This window comes from Cryptotermes secundus, unplaced genomic scaffold (assembly GCF_002891405.2).
Source record: "Cryptotermes secundus unplaced genomic scaffold, Csec_1.0 scaffold318, whole genome shotgun sequence".
Classification (NCBI taxonomy): domain Eukaryota; kingdom Metazoa; phylum Arthropoda; class Insecta; order Blattodea; family Kalotermitidae; genus Cryptotermes; species Cryptotermes secundus.
The window spans coordinates 1,223,997-1,248,035 of NW_019730108.1; the positions used below are offsets into that span (position 1 = coordinate 1,223,997).

Below are 24,039 nucleotides of genomic sequence, written 5' to 3' on the forward strand. Positions count from 1 at the left end.
TACAGACAGGTCACAAGGAACACTGCACTCTGAACCATGACCGAGGGAAAGGATACACATCACAGAATGGACCAACAGAAACTATGAACAGGAAAACTGCTTTCTCATCTTCTCATGCTTCTATTTCCTTCCTGTGGACCTGAGAAGTATCATTCTTCTGCCCACCACTCCTGTGGGCCTCCTCCCAACCTCCCACAGAACAACTCCTTCCTTGCAGCCCCCTTGTATAAGCGATTCCTCATGCTACACATTTTGATTCTGAAGACAGATGCAACATGTTTCTCTAAAACGTTGGTATCTACACAGTGTCACACCCCAGAAGACCACAGTCTGGACAGTTGCCTCCACGAAACCATCAAAACTTATAGCACTGATGTAAGTAAATGAATGTGATAGACAATTTAATTCTGTCTCCTCTAACCACAGAATAAGAACACACGTATCTTTCACAAAAAAATTATACATATATCCATATCCATGAGTGGATGCCCTGTAAGCTAGGAGAAAGAGGGGTAACCTCTCATCCCAGTCCCTTTGGTGCGATGAGACGACCTTCCGCAAGTGCTCCTCGATGGTCTTGACGTAGCGTTCCACCATGCCATCCGACTGTGGGTGCAGGGGTGTGGTGCGCGTCTTGCTCACTCCCAGGCGTTGCAAAACTTCTTTCAGTAGATGAGACTCGAAGTTACGGCCTTGGTCACTGTGCAACTCTCGAGGTATGCCGAAGCGGCAGAAGAAATTGGCAACCAGAACTTCCGCTATTGTTGAAGCCTCCTGATTCGGGATGGCGTACACTTCCGGCCACTTGGTGAAGTAGTCCATAGCGATCAGTAAGTATCGGTTTCCTTGGTCGCTTCGTGGGAAGGGCCCTGCGATATCAATGGCTACTCTCTCGAAGGGAGCACCGACATTATACTGGTGCATTTGCCCACGATTCCTGGTCCGCGGTCCCCGACTGGCTGCACATGTGTCACACTGTCGACACCATTTCTCAACATCGGTCCTTGCTTGGAGCCAGTAGAATCTCTGTCGAACCTTATTCAGAGTTTTGTTGACACCGAAGTGACCTCCTGACGGTCCACCGTGCAGTTCGCTCAGAACGTCCTTCACCCTGCTCCGAGGAATAATTACCTGGGCTACTTGACGTCTTCCGGTGACGGATTCCCAGTCACGCTCTAGTACGCCGTTTCTCACAGCGAGCGATTTCCACTGGGCCCAGTAGCTTTTGTACGTGGGACTCCGATCCGCGATGTCCTGCCATTCCGGTCGTTGGCCGTTCTCTACTTCCTGTAGAATAGGTCCTATGTCCGGGTCTTTTAGCTGTTCCTCTCTTAGGGTAACAGGGTCCCAGCCGGCGGCCGGTAGGGTTCCAATAACGCGTATTTGTTTTACCTCTGCCCGCGTCTCAACTTTGTGGCAGTGCGCACATTGCTCTTGGCAGGGTCGTCTAGAAAGGGCGTCGGCGTTGTTATGTTTTCGGCCCTGACGATGCTCCGAAGTGAAGTTGTACTCCTGTAGACGCTGTATCCAGCGCGCAGTTTGTCCCTCTAAGTTCTTGAAACTCATAAGCCAGGTAAGCGCAGAGTGGTCCGTTCGCAGATGGAACTGTTGTCCGTAGAGGTATTTGTGGAAATGTTCCAGTGTCCTCACTATGGCAAGTAGTTCTCGACGGGTGACACAGTAGTTTCTCTCTGCTTTGTTTAGCGTCTTGCTGAAGTAAGCTATGACACGCTCTTTTCCGTCCTGGATTTGAGAGAGAACTCCTCCAATTCCGACATTACTTGCATCTGTGTCCACAATGAATTTCTCTCCTGGCTGTGGGTAGGCAAGAATAGGGGCAGCACATAGGGCACCCTTTAGCGTTTGAAAAGCGGCCTCCACTTCTGGAGTCCACTGGAAGGTTCGTTTCTCTTCCGTTAGTTTCGTTAGTGGCTTCGCAAAGTTGGAAAACCCTGAAATAAATCGCCTGTAATACGCGCATAATTCATTTTAAATGCAAAAATTAATTCAAATAGTGTGACATGTACCACACCAAACATTAAAAACATTGAAGAAAGCAGTCTTCTGGGATTTGGCACCGTGTATATGTGGTGTTAACCGACGTTTCGGAGGAACGTATCGCCCCCATCTTCAGGGTAGAAGAAAAAGTATAAGAAATCTGCAAGCGACAACACCGTGAGAAACGGTAAAGCAGTCTGCTTTACTGTTTCTCACGGTGTTGTCGCTTGCAGATTTCTTATACTTTTTCTTCTACCCTGAAGATGGGGGCGATACGTTCCTCCGAAACGTCGGTTAACACCACATATACACGGTGCCAAATCCCAGAAGACTGCTTTCTTCATAGTCACTGCCGTGAAAGCCTCAAATCTTACATTAAAAACATCAACTGACAAAGACTTTTTACAAGGCAAAACTGAATGCTTCATTTTAACCTAACTGATAATTAACTAACTTCAAGAAGCTGAGCCATTCTTGAGAAGCTGCCAGTTCTGCAGCTACTCAAGAACTTCCCAGGATTTTATGGAATCCAAAGTTTCATTACCATGTTCACAAGAGCACTCCCCTGGTCTCTATCCTCAGCCAGATCAATCCAGTCCATATCAGCCCACTCTATCTCTCTCTAAGATACATTTTAATATTATCTACCCAACCACATCTTGGTCTTCCTAGTGGTCTCTTTTCTTCCTGCTTTCCCGCCAATAGCCTAAATGCATTCCTTTTTGCCCCAATTCGTGCTACATGCCCTTCCTATCTCCTCCTCATTGATTTTATCATTCTAATTATACTTGGCAAAGAGTACAAGTTATGAAGCTCCTCATTATGCAGTTTTCTCCAATCCTCTGTCACTTCATCTCTCTTCAGTTTGAATATTATTCTCAACTCCCTGTTCTCAAACACCCTCAGTCCATGTTCCTCTCTTAATATCAGAGACCAAGATTCACACCCATACAGAACCACAGGCAAAATCAGTTTTGTATATTCTACCTTTAATATTTTTAGACAGCAGACAAGAAGATAGAAGTTTCCGGACTGAATGGTAGCAAACATTAACTTAACTGATACTCTTTTGAATGACAAAATATCCATTTTTATAGCAAGAGTATTCACAAACTAAGATCACATCTGGGCATCTTACTTAATTCTTGGCTCGAGACTTCCACCAGGCTGGAAGCCGATTAGCTCGAAGTTTGATTTCAGAAGCAATATGTTTGTAAGGGTTGCTGAGTTGACTGGGTGTCTCTGGAATATGGCCAAATCTCTTCACACGAGGAGAAAGAAGAACCAAATTCTGCACAAGTCCATAAGCACTCGACGTAACCCAATACAAGTTCAAGCACTACACATAAAGAAACAAGTTATTTACAACTTGACAGATTACAATTTGTCAGTAACTGAGCTTAACTTTACTATATGTTTCTGTGGCCACTTAAGCCGGCTGTTCTGAGCCTTATCTGATTAATGATCCATTAAAATTGCATTGGGTTTTCCAAGGACTGGTCCATCAATGTTTCACATTATGAGTTCCATAAAACATACAGAAGTCAACAAAAATAGCTATTACTAGCATGTCTAAATGTGTTTATTTGCAATATAATAATGAGTTACACCTTCATATGGCTATAAAATTGAATAGATGCCATAATAACTGACACTGGACATTTTCAATTAAAAATATGCACAATCACGTTTGAAAAATTTAAGTTGTGAGGAGTCTGTCTTCCAAGGATCTCGGGTTTGTAATATGACTCAGTCTCCCAATGTCCATGCGATAAAGTGACCAACCCCGAAACTCTGTATCCTCTTTCTTACTTATTCTGTTTCATGAGATAAGAATCTCTGAGAAGAATTCACAATGCTGACATCCCTTCGAACGCTTACACATATAAGAATATATCGCAACGAAACCACCATTTGGGGGTTCTTTAGTAGCAGTGAACCTGAACACTAGATCAAGGAAAATCCTAACTGGAGGAAATTTCACATGTATATATATTATTGACCTGGGATCAATGAAGCTGAAAACTGAATGATGTAAACTGTGGAACACTAATGGAGTTTCCACTGTAGAAGGAATTCTGCGTTAAAAGATCAAATTTTGTGACCTACCTCACTGTGCCATTCCTGTCAGTACAGATCCTTGCATATTTCTCAAAGGTCTGTTACCATTCTTTAATCTTTACCATCCAGAAACAGGGGTTTTAAATCTCCTGGTACTATGCAATTGGGTGACACATTTAAACTAGTGGGTAACGGTTTATAGTCCAGAAATAGGGGCCAGGATCATTATGTTAACTTTAGTGTAAGTTACAAACATACAACACTTACTGAAGGAACAGAAGCAGCAATTGGTATCGTGGCGATACTGAATAATCGAAAGAAATGTGTCACGTACTGCTGAAGTTTACTCTTCTTCCTTATTTTTGACATGGTCTGAAGCTATAAGCAAAAATGAGACAGAATATTATCAAGAAAGTTTTCACATTCATCTGGGTTGTAGTGCCATGTAGCTCAGTGGACGTCTACAGTCTACTGGCATGTCAGAGGGACACGGGGAGACTTCTCCTGAACTCCATTGTACTGCAACCCAGAAGATCATACTCTTTAAATTCTCTTTATTGAAGTTCCACTGGAGTCAGGATAGCTCAGTCAGTATTACAATCGACTAAGAGTCGGACGGCACAGGTTTGATTCCCAGCAGTGCACCATTTTTCTCTCCTCCATAGAACCCACACTGACTCTGGGGCCCCCCTAGCCTCCTCTCCAATGGCTACCAGGGGCTCTTTCCCAAGGGGTAAAGCAGGTGACCACTCACCTCCATCTACTACCAAGGTCAAGAAAGGTGGAGCTACACCTACACTCCCCCATGTCTTCATGGCACAGTGCTTAACTAATTAAGCACATGGACAATCTTACCTGTTACCTTCAAGTTCCACCATTTTAGTACAATTTTAATACTACTAAATCCTTACAAGCAGACTGTCTGCAAAAATTATGACATACAAAAAGGAAAGATATTGGAAGATGAAACCTGAATGTGCTCTACCATAGTAAGCCTAGCTGGAGAAGTATATAAATGTACCTGAGACCTGAGCTTATGTAAGCTGACAGATTTTCTGAAGAAGCAGAGTGAGTTCAGGTATCAGTGTCAAAAGACAATCACTGCACAGGTACTTCTCAATTTATGCAACAATTTTATACAAAGAAAAAATAAAGTTGCAGAGAGTTTGAAGTCACAAAAATAAAATGTAATTTCCCTTCATCCTTGAAATTCCTCTTCTGCCACCCACACAATAATCTGCTCCCTCTTAACCCCGCCCCTCTCGATTAGAAGCAAGCAATTGCATCAAAGCAAATGCTGTTACCTGACTGCATTAAAATTAAATTACATCATCTGGACTGAAAATGTTACAAAAACATACGAATCCCCTACCTCAACAATGGCAAGATTGATAAGTCCCAGAGAAACTGGCAGAATAAGAGACTCGTCAGGAACAAGAAGATTCGGAATCCAGCCGAACCCTCCAACACTCAGTTCCATGTATGTTACCATCGCACCTGCAATAAATAAACACGATATTAATATTTCCTCAAATCACAGTAGCAATTCTTATAAAGTGGATTTCCACCAGGCAGGCTGGTGTGGCAGTAGCAGTCTGGACTCATATTCAGGATGTGCTCAGTTCAAACCTTGGCCAGACATCAACCATCCTGACTGAGAGTTTTCCTCAGCCATCCCAGCAAATTCCAGGATTGTATGCCAATTATGTTATGCATGAATGCTTCCTTCCAAATCCTTTCCACTGCATCATTCATCTGCCATCCTACCTTCTAACAGTACACAGTTACAGCCATGCTACTGTCATGAAAGACTCACAAAGGGGGAGGGGGCAATTTATATGAGCATTTCTTCTCTCTTCCAAAAATATGGACAATGTAGGCCAGTGGTTCCCAAAATGTGCTGTACTGTCCACTGATGGGGTTTGGCATTACCTGGGGGTGCACGAGGCAAGGGAGCTGCAGGTGGGATCCTCTGAGCACACTGTTTGCTTCTTTACCACTGAAGTGACTTCAGACTACACACTGGGAAACTGGTGTCACTTCAACAAGCCCATCCATCGCATTAAGAATTTACTAACAGTGACGTAGTTACCAAATGTTGTTATATTATTGTTATTATCTTCCTTGATGGGGTGTGCAAACCACTGTTCTGAAGATTGCCTTTTTATATGATAGGGCAGAGGGTACTGAGTATAAGTTTATGGAACTACTGACGTATGTCATGATTTTTATGCAAAAGATATTACAAAATTGGTTCTAGCTATATGAAACCATATAAAGCTATATAGAACTACATTCAAATATTGAGGCCATGAAAAGAAAACCCATGGATCATCCACATGTCCCTTGAGCTGCTACACTTCCTCTCCAGTGCACTTCTCCTAACTCCCCTCTGGCTGTCTTGCCATTCTGTGCACACAACTACTGGAAGCGATAACTTTGCTAGTGACAGCTTCTGGTCGAGAGTCGCCACAGGTGCTCAGGGGGATTACAACAGCAAAGCAGGGAAGTGAAAGTGTCCAGCACCACCATACCATCCAGAGCTCTACACAGCAGTGGATGACAGAACAATCAGTGAATAATCAATTGTGAATGATATGGAAAGAAGCAGTCATGGCCTATTTTAAAGAACTGCTTGGAGGGACTGAGGAACATCACAAAAGAACATCAGTCAGGATGGCTGGTCTCTTGTCTGAGATTTGAACCCAAGAGCTCCCACGTATGAAGCAGGAGCACTATTTAACTGAATAAGACATTTGCTGCAAAATGTTAAAGAGGTCTGCAAACATAAAAATGATTATATTGTGTTGAGAAATAAATTACACTGTACAGTGCTACGAAGAGAGCCTACCTGCCTTGCTGTGAGGGAGCAGGTACACCATATTTCTCAAGGCAACCGATACAAATACCCACATGGGCAACTGTACCCAGAGAAGAATACTGGCTTTTAACGGATGGCAATTGTCACGGATTATAAGATTATTCCACTGCTTTTGTAGCTGAAACAGAAAAATATGACAAGTTGACAAGACTTGAGCATAAGCAGGACCTTTGAATGCATCAGCTATTCACTACTGGTTAAATTACCTACACCAGAATTTATAATTTCCCTCCAAACATTCCCGTATAATATTAATCACAATCACACAAAACATGACCTCCCAAAAAGTGAATACCAAGAGATCCACTTGGTCCAGTCACGCAAAACAATTATAAGCAATGAGATACGTATTTTTGGGTGCGCTTTAAGCATTGATATAGCAATCAGGCTAAGGACTGGACATGCAATGAACTGGGGTTCATTTCCTGGCAGCATCCAGATTGGCTCTGAGACCCAGCCAGCTTCCTAACTGATGCATTCCCAAGTGTAAAGTGGTAGAGGCTTCTTATACTTGGGATGCCAGTGGATTCCATTCATACAGAATTAGCAAACAGAATTCTAACTGGGAAGGTACTTGGCAGTTTTCTCAACTTTATCACCCATTGTTTGTACACCACTTCACATGGCATGGTTTTGTGATTATTTAATGAAGGTGGCTGAAATTAGCCAGTCATGTAGCACAAACTGAGGGATCAATATGCGTATATAGCTCAGAAATTTTCATACAAAGAGAACATTTAGAAGACTAATGGTGTAGATAACATATGCAATATACTTACTGATCGATTATACATTCTCCGTGCTTGGTTCTCAGTCCAGTTGAATTGTTTCATTGCAATTGCAGTTTCTTTCTTCAATTCTTTCACAATTTCTGGCATCTCAAGCAGATGTAGGTTTTCAACCTTAGCCAGTATGTAATTCTAAAGAAAAACACAGACATACATTTTCACAGAATCCACATTCAATAGAATTACATACTTCTTTTTTGTGGTTTACTTAAGTGACTCCAATGACTAATTATATATCCTCAAATGATAGAGCGATCCTATGTAACAAACTGCGAGAGATGTGGAAGGACATGATCAAGGAGAAATTTGAGGTATTATCCTGGCATTTTCCACCAGACTTGGGGAAAACCACAAAAATCTCAGTCATGATACTCAGCCTCTGAACTGAGATATGAACCCAAGACCTCATAAACACAAAGAAGGCATGTTAACCACATGAACTCCAAGAGCATGTGAAGAGGAATGATCAGGTAAGTTACAGAGAGGACAAGAGGAGCATGAGAAGACACTAGAAGGCTGTGAGGAAAGAGATTACAACAAAAACAGCTTTCCAAAGTGACAGTCCAAAAACATCCTTTAACAATAACATTGATGATGCCAAAGACTTACATACTGAAATGGAATTTACTTTGTTTCTAGCACTGAATGACTCACAGGGTATGAAAATCCATGGAGAAACTATACAAAATCACCTTACTTCCTGGGCTTACTCTTTGATCGTGCAAGATTCCTCTAAAATGTCAGTAAACTCCCAGCAGCCTACATGGCATACCATCCCAGAAAAACAGTGTTCAAAACAGAATCCTGTGGAATCCAGAAACTTCTCAGGTTTCTGTTTTAACATGAGTAGTTTGGAATAATAAAAAAAATCCTGATCAGTATTTATGACACAAGTCACAAGTGAGTTTCATGCTACATGTGCACACTACACTGTTATGAGCAACAAACATTCTTGGTTTCCTTACTTTCTTGAATTCTTGTTTTCCCTTCCAGTTTATATTTATTATAAGTAATTTTAAATTGGTTTCCACTGGCAAACGACAGACCCGTCCACTTGTCAGAGAGAGCGCCCCACATCAACAAACACTCAACTGTCTGACAGTAACTAAAATCTGATCGTAAGCCCCAGATGGGTGCTTTATTCCAAGACAGACTGGCCGACTGACCGTCGGTTCTAACATAACTTAGACTTTGACTTTGACTGGTTTCCACTCAGTCCAAGTTTCATTTTTGACAGGTTTTACTGAACAAAGCATAAAGTGCAGGATATGAAATATGAAGCTAATTTCATCCCCTTGTGCAAGATGTTGGCTACCGATAGCTGTGGAAAATATCATCAGTCAGTTATTAATTAAAACCAGCATTATCCAGGAAGAGATAGAGGCTAAAGGGAAATAACAGACAACAGAGTGTATCGAATGGTATAGCAGTTAACATTTCTTCACATCTGACCCCAAAGACTGTCTATGCTGAGCGTTATTTGTGTTATCCTCATTCCGTCTAGTCTAACACCGGCACAAACACTTCAAATAGGCAAGGAATCCCTGTTTCCTATTATCTCCAAATTCAGAATCAGAATACTACACAACCTCTGCAACTGATAAAGTGTCATTAAACTTGTACTACATAGTACAGTATTATTCATGTCTCACATGTTGCATTCCTGACAATGATCAGTTATACACCTGATGAATAACGCTGTGAACTTTTTCTAGGTTATATTAGTCTTACAAGTCGCACATCCTGCTGAGAAACCTCCAAATGAGCTACTAGTCACTCCTGGATGCTGACTCTACATGTTTATATCCCTCACTTCTCTACTAAGTAAATGCAAATTATGAACAATGTTTGAACAATATTAGTATTTTTGTGGACTACTTTAGGATGCTAAAAGCTGTGAATGGTAAGATAAGTGACAAACTGCAAAAAATCTGAAGCAAGCAATCATGGCATAGTTGAAGTACCAGTTAGATACCGCTTATAGGGACTGGGAGGAACCACAACAATCTCAGTCAGGACAACCAGCATCCTGCCCAGAATTTGAACCAAGTACCTCCAGAACATGAGTCTAGAGTACTGCTGCTGCCAACCTGCTTGATGAATATTATTTTGGAATATTTATTTAAAGTAGTCAGGTCTTCTTGATTGAAGGAACTTAATGACAAGTATCCTATATCAGTTTATGTTATCTCCAGGATGAATGAATGAATGAATGAATGAATGAATAAAAGAACGAAGTAAGAAGAGATGATACTTCTATGTTCTATTTCATCTTTGTATGCCTTCATTCAACAAACCTGGTAAAATGCTAAAGGAAGTGTTACAGCAGTCCTCAGGAAAACAGTTGTCAGTATAATTGTTGTCCACCATGGAAGGCCAGATGAATTATGTATAAACAAGAGGAAGTCTTGAGCATAGGCAACTGGTGGGCTTTCTGACAACCACAGGAACACACGGGGCCATATCCCCGTGATTTCTACACCAGACTGTCCTGAAATGTGCCTAATCTGAAAATGGGGATGACCCTTTATGGCTGATGGTATGCTGTTAATACTGCGATCTGTGGTAAATGTCCAGCAATTGTGGTGTGACATACTATAATATGAAGATGACAAATTTCTTCCCGTAGAACACCAAATAATTCTACTTTTATTACATGAGTTAGGTTTTTCAGTCAGTAAGTGTAATCTTGAATGGCGACACCAAATTCCCAGTCCTGGAAAGGCGCCTAGGTTACACATGTGCGAATATGGCCTACATTTATTCGGTGTTTCTAAATAAATAATGTTCTTAAAACATTTTCGCTGCATTCTGATGGGGATATTCAGGGCCCATATTTGTTGCAGCATTTTTAAATAGAGATTACGACATTCAAGTTACACTGTCACTTTCTTGCTGCATCAAGGCCACGAATAAACATTACGTCATTAGAAACACGACTCATCCTCAATACGTGAAAGCCAGACCGGCCACACCTAAATCTTAAATTGGTGGTAACATTGTCATTCTGTCTCTCTCAAACAACTTTCACCTTCACTTTAATACATTACGACCATATGTGACATAACACACTTCCGACACGGCAGAACTTTCTCCAGTAGATGCCTCTGTATAGTTGATAACAAAGGGAAGTAGGTACGAACGGGTACGAATAGTCTGTTTCGTTATAGACCTTACAGACCGTACTACATAACATAACACCGGTTAACGTAATTATTTACGTTGATGAAAGATTAGGGTTAGAGTCATGCCTTGATAGTAGAGGTTTGGTTTTGAATGTGTTGATGTGTGTAGGTTTTGTGTGTTTAAAGACGTAGATGTGCATGTAACTGTGATACGGCTAATTGTGCCATAATATCTAGTATTTCTCATCCAAGATATATGTATGACATTGTGATATGGGTGAGAGTTTAAGTACATTTCTGTCAGACTATTGCCACCCACATATTGTTGCTACAAATGTCAGAGCTTTCGTGAGTAGGAAACGAAGGCGTGATGAAACTGAGGATGAAGATAATGATCCCGATATGATGTTGGAAAAGACCCTACATACACCAAAAAAGTAAGTTTCACATGTAAAATAATTAGTGTTCTTACACAGATTGATATATAGACCCGCCTTATAGTCATACAACTTTATTTTACGTTTCAGGAAGAAGCTTGTATCTACTGCCCAGTACATATACAGGGCTTTGTTCAAGGAAGGGAATAACAGTGATGTTACAGTTATAGCTTTGGGAAAGCCATGGAAATTACATAAAGTATACCTTTGCCAGGTAAATATTATGTAGCTTGGTAACCATAATAGGGTGCTTTTGTTGGAAGATATTTTGTTCTGCAGAACAGATCTGGGAAATGGCTCTCTTTGATTTTGTTGATGGTCATTTAATCAGCGTGGAAAAAATTTGCTAATTTTAAACTCCTGTAATTATATCTCTTCCTTTTATTCTAGAGCCCATATTTTTCCAGTATGTTTTCTGGAGCTTGGCGAGAAGCTAAAGAAGACATTGTAGAAATTAAAGTCGTAGACCCAAAAATCAATCTTGATTGTAAGTATGATTGTACTTCTTTTGGCTTTGGTGTGATTGTCATTATATTCATTAATATAGAGGATAACAGGCCTACTATATGAACAAGAAAAATCTGTTACAGTGTGTAGTCTTTTGTGACCTGAGCCTTGTTAGAGATCTGTGTGTGTTCATCTGTCAGCTGATTTAATTAAAGGTGTCATTACCAAAGACAGTTATGTATCAGTTGTCTTGAAACTAGGTATATTCCCACTCCCCCCTATCTAGTGCCAAAGTTAAGAATGGTGGAGCTATACCTCCACTCCCCTATATGTCTTCATGGCATGGTGCTTAATTATTTACACCCGTGGATAACTTAAATTTACAGCCATGTTGTCCACCATGTTCATGCTGCCAACTGCAGGAGTTTATTTATGAAAATAAAACCTGAAGTCTTACCTTAGAAGGTTATGCTATAGATCAACTGATTAGATGCTGACTTCCCACCGTGGCAGCCTGGGTTTGATTGTAGGTCAGATCATGTGGGATTTATGGTTGACAAAGCAGCAATGGGGCAGGTTTTAGTTAGTTTATTTATATTCCATAAGATCTTTACAATGTTGTGAGAACAACCATCGGATATAGGAACAGTCAGATAAAAAATCATCCAGGTACTTCAATTTCCTCTGCCAATTCTCATTTTGCCTCTTGCACTACACTCTTCTGTCGTCCGGAATTAGTACAATAGGCCCAGTAGTGGCTTGAGTGCCAAGTGGAGTCACTCTTACCCTATGCTACAGATTAAAAAAAGAACATCTTAGAAGGTTTTTAGATATTTATTTTTAAGAACAACACCAAAATCCTAACTTTGTGGATTTGTGGGATACAAATTCTAAGGTTAGGCTTTTGTCTTATTTCTACAAATAAACTTCTAAGGTTGGCAGCAGTAACATGGTGGGCAATATGGTAGTTGATATATAAGTATTTAATATTTTTATGAAATCACAACATGGCAATCACATGAAATATTTTATTTTGACGGTGATTTGTTTGGTGATGTTATAGATACATCTGCCGGTAAAACAGGATAATTTATGAAAGTGACTGGATAAAGGCTGGATGACTGGGTTTCATTCCCAACATGGGCAGGAGTTTCTGTTTGCCATTGTGTCTCCATGTCTGTATCAGCCATGGAGGCAGTTCAGCCTCCTACCCAATAGGTACTAAGGACCCTTTCCCTAAGGGTAAGGTGGCCAGAGCTTGAAACTGACCACTCACTTCCATATAGTACCACTGTTTAAGAATGGTTTTATTTCTGCTTTGTCCCAAACACTGACCATGGCATTGTGCTTATGTACAGAGGCAGTTGTAGACTGAAAGTAAAGGTGACCTATGCTTCAATAATCACCACACCATGAAAATGTATGGGGAGTGGAGGTATGGCTCCGCACACATTTTTAACCTTGGTGTTAAATGAATACAATGTTGTCAGTATCTCAGAAAAATATGGCATTAAACAGCAAAATGATTGGTCAGTGATGAATTGGAAAGGATATAGAAGGAAATGGTCTTTCACATTGGGGTATTATGCCAGCATTTGCCTAAAGGAACTGAAAAAAAGAACCTGTGTGGGACAGCTAGTGCTACTACCAACATTCAGAATCAAGAATATCTCAAATCTAAGTCTGTATCATTATCACTGCACCAACTAATTAACAAAACTATATGTTTACATGTGATTCTGTATTAACAGCTTTGTGCACAGTTCTGGGGTCCCTCTACCTTGATGAGATCACTCTGGAACCAATTGAAGTGGTACCGACACTAGCAACAGCAACTTTATTTCAGCTGGATGGAATCATAGATCAGTGTACAGAGATCATGATTGAAACTGTGAATGCTGAGGTACCGCATTCTTTATTAACCCTTCATGAGTGATTATGGGGAATGGGCTGTTAAGCTGCATATGCATTTATGAGAGGAGGGTCAGTGATGTGTGAAATTCATAATGGATTACTTTATACTGCAGTCTGCTGTAAATAAGGTTTGATATTTATTTGTTGCTTGTAGTTTATTTAATTCCTGGTACTCATTTCTGTTAGAGGCTGAGTCGACCCCAGGGCCATAGTGCAGCTGGAAGGATTAGGTAAATTGAAAAAAATCCAGTGACCTCACCGGGATTTGAACCTGCGACCTTCCGCCCTGTACCTCAACCAAATAAATTAAATAATTTTCCTGGAGAGTAAAGGGCGGCCGGCGCGTAAGGCTGACAACCTTACCGCCATCTTTGAGCCGATTGTCTAGATAATGTGGGACCCTCGACATGTCAACCCTGTGGGCCTCCATGGCCTGTTGCAGGGATAGCTTTACTTTACTTACGTTTTTATTTTTTGTAGTTTGTAGTTTATTTAATGACACTCTCAGTAACTCTGTTGATATAGCATAGAATGACTGGATGCAAATTAGTAATGAACGGGAAAGGTTGTGAAATGAAGCAGTCATGAAATAATTTTAAATCCTGCCTTGGCATTTATCTGAAGTGATAGAACTGTGAAAACTTCAGTTACACTAGTTGATGTCCTGACCAAGATTCAAAACAAGTACTTCCGAATACAAGTCATAAGCATTACTGCCTCAGCCAGCCTGTTGCCTAAGGAACATTTAAGATATCTGTTTGCCCAGTCACTAGAGACAAGTTGATTTAATAAGTTGATGAGTAGCAAATAGATGGTAGACCAGGCAGTCAATTCAAGGACTGGTTCAATACAGACTTCAGTGAAACTGGGATAACACAGTTGGTATAGCGACTGGCTAAGGGTTGGATGGCTGAGGGATCAAAGTTTCAGTCCTGATAGGTGCAAGATTTTTGTCCTATCAATGTCAACCAGTCCATTTCTGAGGCCTGCCTAACCTCCTATCAAATGGTTGCCAGGGGCTGTTTCCCCAGGGGTAAAGTGGCCAGAGCTTGAAGCTGACCACTCCCCTCCAATTAACACCAAGGTCATGAGCATATGGATCTGTACATCTACTCTCCCATATGTCTTCATGGCATAGTGCTTAATTATTTAAGCAAAGGGACTTTACCTAGCCTGCCAATTAAATGACCTTTACAGAAATTTTGATCCAGCATATCAATATATGTTTACAATACAGTGACCAGTTCCTTTTGCTGTTATGATGCTTTCACACTGTTATGTGTTTATCAGCATATGCTTTTGTTGCACTAGAAAAGTTAAAAAAAAAGGACACAATGCCGTACAGTCTGGTAGATGTTTAGTAACATTTAAGAGGAATGTGTAGCCTTCATTTTAACTGTTCAGACCTGAAGATCTCGGCATGTGCCTATAAGACGACATGGTGTCAGAGTCTAGAAAACATCTCAGTGCAAACATTCACCACCATGAAAACCTGTAAACATGTGGTGTGTTTAACAAGGATAACACAGATTTTGCCGCAAGTATAACGTTGTATTATATCATGTGGATGCATGTTAAAGAGGCTCAAGTACATGGTCACAGTACTGTAAAATTTGTTCCCATATGTCACAGAGTAACAAACTACAAGGATAAATGTGTGTTTTCAGACAGCAGTTAAATATTATGATGCAGCTTATGAGTATGGAGTTAAAAAAGTGAAAGATGTGGCATTTAAATGGCTACTCATCAATCTATTGAGTTATTTCCCAGAGCAGTCGAAAAACCTCCGTGAAATCAGGTAATGTGTCTCCATGTTGCTGTGTCTCGTATGCTTGTTTAACTGTGACCAAAATTGTGTTTTATATTGTGGTACTCGTTTCACAACAAGTCATTTTGATTATATGGCAGGATTTATGACAGGAAAAAAGAACACTAGACGTGTTTGTAAAAACAAAACCATTGTGCATAAATAAGAGTATAAAATGGCTGAATTCATTGGGCATCATTCATTTTGTAGGGAACCCTAGTGCTTTAAAATGAGAACAAAGGGAATGACTGAGAAAACTGTTAAGTATATTATTGACATAGGTGAGGGGTCAGACTTTGTGGGAGATATGCCAACATACCAGAGGAGTGGAATGAGGACGCTGCCCATACACAGACAGTTGGAGATGTGCTGTACACAAATGATCTCACAGCAGTACACTTTACTGTGAATGGGTTTCAGTAAGCTGTGGTGTACAGATACCGATAAATGTTCAGCTAGGATTCAGCAGAATATCTATGAAATATAACACAGTTTAAAATGACATATGGTATGGAAGGATACTGGTGGGAACGCCAGAAGGAAAGATACCACTAGAAAGACCAAGGCATAGGTGGGTGGACAATATTAAAATGGATGTTAGAGAGATAGGATGGGATGGTATGGTTTGGATTGATCTGGCTCAGGAGGGCTCTTGTGAACACGGTAATGAACCTTCGGGTTCCATAAAATGTTGGGAAGTTCTTGAGTAGCTACAGAATTGGCGGCTCCTCCAGAAGAGCTCAGCTCCATGAGTAAGTAAGTAATACGGTATGGAAGTATGAGGTGTATGGGAAATATGGAGCTACTGCAGAAGGAATAAAAGGGTAGGTGTAACATGTTGGAGCCTGAAAATGTGGAAAGTTAAAATTTCCCTTATGTCCTGGAGAGGAAGGTGTATATATTTTATTAAGTTGTACTGAGATGAGAAAGTGGACAGATGAATTATAGTGTTAGAAGCGTTGAGCAGTTAATCAGATATTTGCTGACATAGAAAAATAATCATACTGGCAAAAGTTATCTTAGAGACTCAAATAAATATTAAATGCAAATGGGGCAGCAGAATATGGAAGACTCAAAATTTATAAAGTTCAGTATGCAAATAAGAATTACACGATATTAAATTAAAATCGGATAATATGAAAGCATGCACACAACTGCAGCGTACTTCAGGACTGTATAACACATCGACCTGTGTTGGTGTGGAGCTGATGTGGCCATATGTAAATTAAAACAATCAATTTATCTTGAGTTGGATCATGTACATTGTTTCCAAACACTTCTGATATTCTTCCCTCAAAATAAGCGACCATGTTTCCAACCATGAAAAACAACTGACGGGGCCCATTACTTTTCCTTTTAGCGTTGATCTGATGGAGAAGCTGATTTCTAACCCAGACCTGTTTGTGATGCAGACAGAGTTCTCTATCTATGTATTGCTCCGATTCTGGATGTTTCTGCAGCTCCATCCTGAACGAGACTCTTCAAGAGAGAGCGTTCTGGAAGCACAGCAGTATTTTCAGAATCGGAAAGGTGAGATGAAAGTCACATTACATTGCACAGTGACATCCTAATTTGATGAATTTCTGGGGAATGACTGTTCTTACAGTATGCTGTGTCATTTTCATTAAATAAAGGTTAGATGCCTGATGAAGTTTTTCGTCTTCTTGTAAGACTTAATTTATATGGTAATGATAAAATAATTTCTTTGCAGAAGTAATTAATTTGTTTCTCTATAAGTGAATACAGTTTTTACAGCATCATTAAATGAACCATAAATAAATAAATAAATAAATTAACCTAAATAAAGACTGTTGTATCCTGACAGAGGTTTTCGATGCTATTATTCGCTCCTGCGTGTGAAATACTAGATTAGTGCCTTAAAAATGCAACTTCCTTTCATATCCTTTCATTTCATCATCCTACCATTCAACATTCAATAAAAGTAAATGTATCCCCGTAACAGGCCGTGGAGGCCCATAGGGTTGTGAGATGTTGAGGTTCCCACATTTTCTAGACAATCAGCTCATAGATGGCGGTAGGGTTGTCAGCCCTACGCGCCAGCCGCCCACAATAACACATGAAATTTAAAAAGTGTCATCAACCCAAAAGTCAGTCAAAGAAAAGGTGTTGTCAACCCAAAAATCAGTAAGAGAAAAGTGTCTTCAACCCAAAAATCAGCCAGAGGAAAAGTGTCAACTCATAAAACAGTCACAGAGAAAATGTCATCAACTCAAAAATCGGTGAGAGAAAAAGGGTTGTTGATTGCAGATGAAGAGCCGTTCCTAGTAACCAGAGAAGGCAAGCGCTTTGCTGGTCCATTTGAAGCCTTGAGACTTCAGCACCTAGTGAATCACCACCTGGATATCGATATGCTGAAATGCGATCGAATTGTTCCACAGGATTGGCTGGCTCCACTTGTGTCACAGCAGTGGTACCGCATGTTGAGGCTTGACCAAGGCCTGGACAGGGGGTAAGTATCAGACTTTTTCCTGAATTAGAGGCCTGCCAATTGACTGCAGCAGTAGTAGCCCACTGATTCAACATCACCAACACCAGCACTGGTTTCAGTTCTGTACCTATTCCATACACTTCACATCCTTATCATACAGGGACCAGTTTGGGGCTTGTCCAGTCTCTTATCTGCTGGGTACCGGGTGCAGTGGCCAGAGCATGAAGCTGACCACACATCTCAGTGCAGAGCTGCAGTTGAGAATGTGTGATTCTTAATTAAGCACAGGAAAAACTTCACCATTATCTCATGCCATAAGTTGGCTCAGTACTAATTCATGGGTCTCTATGCAGGAAGTGCCCTGTATGAATCTTGGCTAGACCAGTAGATGTCTTAATTGAGGACTTTTATGGTTTTCCTCAGTCACTTCAAACAAATGACGGGGGTGTGCCTTGAAGTAGGTAACATCCACTTCTTTCGTTATGGCCAGTAGCAGAAAACCATCAGTTTGACCCCAACATGTTGGGCCCAGGGTCAAGAAAAGACAGGTTGTGTTTTACTATCAGTAATTGTGATAACACATTAGTGATGGCAGTTAATACAAAGTTTACTGTGTTCTAGAATAATGCTGTGTGGACTGGTACAAAGGTGCGAGTGTGTCAGAGGAAGTTGCTGCTTCCAGCCACATCTTCTAGAGTCTAGAAGACAGAGGCAATGGGTACCTCCAAAACTTTCACCTTTTTGTCAGACCACATGCCTTCACATCCAAGAGGACAGTCATATTTAAGAAGCGTAGTCTCCCAGTCTATAACGCCATAAGCAGAAGTCCCTCGACAGTTCAGAGGAATGTACTGCCCCCATCAGCAAGCCAAGCAAGAAGCTTGGTACCTGCTTTTTACAAGTTTCTTGCTTGGCTTACTCTTCTTCCTTGAAGATGGAAGGAGTTCATACCTCCAAAACGTTAGTGAACTTCTACCAGACTACACAGTGTCACACCCCAGAAAATAGTGCTGTTCGTAGTCACTGCTGTGAGACCTTCAAATTTATCATAGCAATTGTCACAATATGTGCATTGCTAGTACTTCCAGGTATGGTTTGTGTTGGCCTTCCAACCTTCTGACCATCCTGGCAGGGGTACTGAATACATTTCTGACATGATAACAACCAAAGAACAGGCTGGTAATACTGCAAATAATATAAACTGTCTCCTGGACGTCCCGCTGTATTCCAGTCTTCAAACTGACCACATCTGTAGTTGTGGTATTATTTTGAGCAGTTGGTTGTATGGGCAGTCAGATTGCTGGTCCTGAATATGTTACAAATAAGAAAGTGTTTTATGTAGTGGTGTTACATATGGATGTGATATGTTTCAGGCCTAAATCAATGGGAAATGAAGAGTTCTGCAGAGACTGTGTTCGCTGTGGGAGAACATTAGTGAATGCAGGTGAACATGTTTGGAGGTGGACTGGTTTTAACATGGGACTCGACCTGATCTGGTCGTGCAGTACTCATACCCTTCGAGTGAAAAGGAATCATCACACAGAACATGAGGTGATGCTGAGCATGCAGTCTCGAAGACATATTCTTTGCAGGTGAGCGTCAGGTAACGGATAACCTCAGTTTCTGTTGCATTACATTTACCGTTAAAGGAGATCATACATACCAGGTTTTTAACACACTAACTTGCCAGTTCACCTTATTAAATCACCTTGTTATCCTCCCTAATGTTGTACAGAGAGCATCTGCAATGGCTCTCACCATAGTCATTTGTATGTCCCTTGTGGATCAACTTGACTGCCTCTGTGGTCTAGTGGTCAGAGTTCCTGACTACAGATCCAGAGGTCCCGGGTTCGATTCCCGGCACTACCAGATTTTCTGAGAAGCAGTGGGTCTGGAACGGGGTCCACTCAGCCTCGTGATGATAATTGAGGAGCTATTTCAAGGAAACAGCGGCTCCAGTCTAGAAAAACGAGTTTAACGGCTGTGGGGATCCGTTGCACTGACCACGCGACACCCTCTGTCCGTTAAAGTTGGCATTAACTTCGCCGACAAGCAGTGGTCGCTCGGTCAGTGTAGTTCACTTACGAACTAGAGGCCACAGAGTTTTCTTTTTGTGTGTGTGGAACAACTTATGACAAAGCCTCCTCCAATGTTCTCTGTCCTCCATACATAGTCTTCCTATGTCCATCTCCATTGTTTCAGTACTGTGTTTCTTATCTCTTGTTCTTCTTCCATTTATCCTTTTTGTCACCTACAGCCCCCTGTTCCACCCATGCCACTCCTTCCATCTTTCTGTTTGGCCAGCTCACGGGCTCCCCTTGGTTTGCCCAGTGCTTGTATGTTGTCCTATATCTGTACTACTTCTCTTCATGCTTTCCTCACTCTGCTTTATGGAAGCAGTACTTCAGATATCAGCACATTTCTACCAGATAACATGGCATCACACCTCAGAAGATGGTACTCTTCACAGTGACTGCTGTGAGAACCTCATATCTTACTTTTCTTTCACTGTTTACACATTCTGATATTACATAATGTTCTGGTTCCAGTACCCGTTGTGTTTGCCACAAGAAACCGCATTCCATTATCCCTTCTTGTTTCATTTGTAACACTCCACGGCAGTTCATATTCTCTTGTAATCTGCCACTTGGCATATTCATATTTATATTCCGTATATCAGAATGACCACTGCCTGTTGGGAAATTGAACAGTAAATGTATGGCACAGGGTTACCTCTCGTCAGAAGAAGATTTTTATCATGTTAGGTCTTCATTACTTGCATCCTGTTGTGTGTCATCAAGGGTACTAAGGTAGCCAACAACACAACAGTCTGTGAGTAAATAAAACTAATATTAATGTGTTAATTTTTTTTAACCTTTAACATATTGTCACGTGTTGGGTATGTAATGCGACAAATAACTTCACGCTGTATTAAATATAGCGAATTTGTTCCGCATTCGCTCATACACTTATACAATTCACAATTACACGATTACTGCCATCAGCAGTATCACAATTACTTCCACTGCACTCGGCGACTTCACGATCCACACTGTGTCACTCCTGATCACACACTCTGCTCACATACTGCTCAGCCTGCTTTGCCTTGTGTTAACAGTGGTGTCCCCTGTTACGTCACAGTGGGAAGTGCTGTTATGTCACCGCAGGGGTGGGGGGGGGTGTTTACTGGCCTGTTACCATAGCAGCAGCAGTGGCGCCAATGCTGTTATGTCACCACTGGAGGGGGTGTGTCCTGCATAGTGCAAATACGTCACAATATAATAAGACAGTTACACGATGCATGTGCAAATTTTACGAAAATTTTGAAATTTTTATGGACCAATGTTAGTCAGACAATTCAGTAACAACTGTATACACTTATGTCACCACCTGAAAATGATCACATTGATTGAAACGTGTAGTGATGTGTAGTACAAACAAATATTATCACATTGATATTAGCTTTGTTTACTCACAAAACATCGTGTTGGTGGTCATATTAGTTCCGCCCCATATTATTAGTTGTCATGCCCATTTCTCCAGTTACGTGTGTCTCAGAAATGAGACAGAATTTCATCTTGGGTATGGTTCTAATAATGGCCCCTGTTTTATGTTTGCAGGGTGACGTTAGTGTCTCTAAATGAACAAAGACAAGTGAAGCACACACAGTCCACTGGTCTAAAGAGCCTGTCTTTGTTCAAGAATGAGGAGGTAGATATACGTCATTATTATTTCACAGATATAGAGCTGGAAAGCAGTTGCGTGTGATTTTTGTATTGAATTGCTTTCAGTATGGCTTCTTAAATTGTTTAGAGTCATTGCATCTTATAATCATCTGCATGAGTGCACCTTGCAATAGCAGACAGTTCTCTTTTACTGTGTGTCACGTATGAATTTTCCACTAAAATGTTCCAAAACCAGACAGATGGAAATTTTCTTTGTCTAGTAACTATGTTGACACTAGTTGACTTGCAGATTTATATAGCACAGATTCTCTGTATAGAAACTAACCAACTCGATGGTGCAGGGTCATTCTACAAGAGCTCATAGTCTCCCTAGCTGATAAACAAATTCCTGATTTTATGGAACTAAAATAATTTGTTACAGGGTAAGGTAAGGTAAGGTAAAGTTGTCCCTGTGCTTAACTATTTAACACTTTGCGGAGTGGTGGCATATTTTTATGCCCAGCACTTTTAAACATGGCGGACTGGTGGCATATTTTTATGACTTTAGGACACGTTAGATTGTAACACATAATACCTTTCTCTGGCGCCACCCAAATAAAATGACTACTGCATAATATTATTCTGGAATGTTTGCTTAGTAGGCAATAACTTGATCTCACTGTTTGGGTACCCCTTCCAAAGGAAAATTATCTTTGACCCTTCAAGCTCTTATGTACCAGGCAGGAAGTTAGTTGCGCAATGAGTCAAGGACAGAAGCGGTTGAAAACCAAGCAATACTGACATGTTCTCCAACGTGCTATCTGACGTGAGCTATTTGACATTCCGTCTGAGATGTGTAGTGATAGTGATTTGACAGTGGCAGTGGCAGAGGACAACAAACAATTGTGGCTACAGACAATAAAAGTGAAAGTAGCTCTGACGAAAGTGCAGGTAGAAGGGGAATGTTTCCAGAAATATCACACTCTCAGCACTTCTAGAAATATTGGTAAGTGTTCTCCAAAAATTTTAGTTCATGAAATTAATTAGGATATTTTATATTAATTTTTAAAGTGAACAATGCACAAGTTAGGGTAGTGGGTTAAAAAATGCCGGTCCCCAGGGTGATTTAAATATTTAAATTGCCGGTCCGCAAAGTGTTAAGCACTACGCCATGAAGGCATATGGGGGAGTGGATGTGTAGATCCACATTTTCTTGACCTTTACTCTAGTTGGAGGTGAGTGGTAAACTTCACACCTCAACCGCTTTACCCCTGGTGAAAGAGCCCCCAGTACCAATTGGAAAGGAGGCTGGGTTTACCTCAGAGCCGGTCTGAACAATGTGGAGAAGAGAAAATTCTTGACCCTACCAGGATTTGAACTCGACACCTCAGTCGTCCACCCCATAACCAGTCACTATACCAACAGGGTACCAAACCGGATTACATATTTCTGCTCTGTGACGTTGAAAGGGATAATGATTGTTATCATGTTTCAGGTGACACTGCTGGTGCTTGACAAAGATCTCACATACCCATTGCTTCTGTCCGTCAATCTGCTGTTCAGTTCCCCTGTTACTTCATCCCAAGAATCAGGTTTGACGGATGGCCTTCCATTGCCATCACCAGCACAAATTGTCATCCAAGAACGTTAGCCATGTGAGGAATTTTAACGAATTGAAATCCATGAATGCACATCTTGAAAAGAAAAACTATCCTGCACAGAAAACAAAACTTTATATACAAACATATTCTTTCAGTTTTTAAAAATTCTAATTGAAAATTTCTCCCATATGGAGGTGGGCTAGAATACCTCCATCATAGCCCTGTGGGTCATAGAAGGGGATGAAAAGGGAACCTGGTGGCTGGGGTATAATCCTGTCACTGGGGGACATAAATACAGAGACCTGGGCCTCCAGGTTGGGCATTGCACACAAGGTTTATGACATAGCTCTGTAAAAACATTACGGTTGCAAAATGCAAAGAAGTGAAAAGTGGGAGGTGTGTTTGCAACTCATAGCCAGGAGTAAACAAATTTGGCAAAACCTTCGAAGGAAGGCTGTGGCTGAAAAAGGGCTATTTTATCAATGATATTGACTGAAAATTTAAATTGTTTGTATATCTGGATTTGATCCTTTGAAATTTGTTTACATTCTGTGCTATTGTTTGACAAGTGGAAGTTTGTGTATTACTGGTTTTTAATTTGAAAAATGAAGGGTATATGTAGTTACCAGGTTTGAGGGTTGAATGCAATGAATTCTTCCGCAGGACCCGTGACCTTGAGATTTGTTGCCATGTTTCAAGAGATGAAATTTCTACCAGTCATAGCAGTGTCAATGCTGCTTTAATATATAGTACTTTATATTTTTGTCAGACTTTTTTTTATTGTAATGCATGTTAATGTTTGATTGTTATTATTATTTTATACAAAATTAATATTTATTTTATTAAATAAAATAAAAAATACTAAC

At 40.7% G+C, this 24,039-nt stretch overlaps 2 protein-coding genes across 3 annotated transcripts in view; one reads left to right on the top strand and one right to left on the bottom strand.

Annotated features, from left to right (window-relative positions):
* The window catches only part of LOC111866062 (cytochrome c oxidase assembly protein COX18, mitochondrial), a 58,010-nt gene that overhangs the window by 795 nt on the left and 33,176 nt on the right, over positions 1 to 24,039 (bottom strand). The window contains exons 1-6 of one of the 2 annotated variants that reach the window (XM_023854604.2): positions 10,026 to 10,599; positions 7,720 to 7,860; positions 6,911 to 7,058; positions 5,432 to 5,556; positions 4,327 to 4,437; positions 3,137 to 3,337 (exon numbers count right to left, since the gene is read on the bottom strand). In XM_023854604.2, coding sequence (XP_023710372.1) covers positions 3,137 to 3,337; positions 4,327 to 4,437; positions 5,432 to 5,556; positions 6,911 to 7,058; positions 7,720 to 7,860; positions 10,026 to 10,577 — 1,278 coding nt within the window. In that variant the 5' untranslated portion in view covers positions 10,578 to 10,599. Of the gene's footprint in view, positions 1 to 3,136; positions 3,338 to 4,326; positions 4,438 to 5,431; positions 5,557 to 6,910; positions 7,059 to 7,719; positions 7,861 to 10,025; positions 10,600 to 24,039 lie in introns of those variants that run through there. The other variant, XM_023854605.2, reaches the window with a different exon arrangement.
* Positions 11,105 to 23,535, top strand: LOC111866061 (protein germ cell-less). Its single transcript, XM_023854603.2, has 10 exons — positions 11,105 to 11,290; positions 11,381 to 11,504; positions 11,681 to 11,777; positions 13,489 to 13,640; positions 15,319 to 15,449; positions 16,819 to 16,988; positions 17,727 to 17,928; positions 19,281 to 19,499; positions 21,528 to 21,618; positions 23,068 to 23,535. The coding sequence occupies exons 1-10, from the start codon at positions 11,127 to 11,129 to the stop codon at positions 23,221 to 23,223; spliced, it is 1,506 nt and encodes a 501-aa protein (XP_023710371.1). The 5' UTR covers positions 11,105 to 11,126; the 3' UTR covers positions 23,224 to 23,535.

Coding starts and splice junctions, on each gene's coding strand:
- LOC111866061 (XM_023854603.2), top strand. CDS start 11,127: ATGGGTGAGAGTTTAAGTACATTTCTGTCAGACTATTGCCACCCACAT. Junction 17,929..19,280: donor GACCAAGGCCTGGACAGGGG/GTAAGTATCAGA, acceptor GATATGTTTCAG/GCCTAAATCAATGGGAAATG. Junction 21,619..23,067: donor CTTTGTTCAAGAATGAGGAG/GTAGATATACGT, acceptor ATCATGTTTCAG/GTGACACTGCTGGTGCTTGA.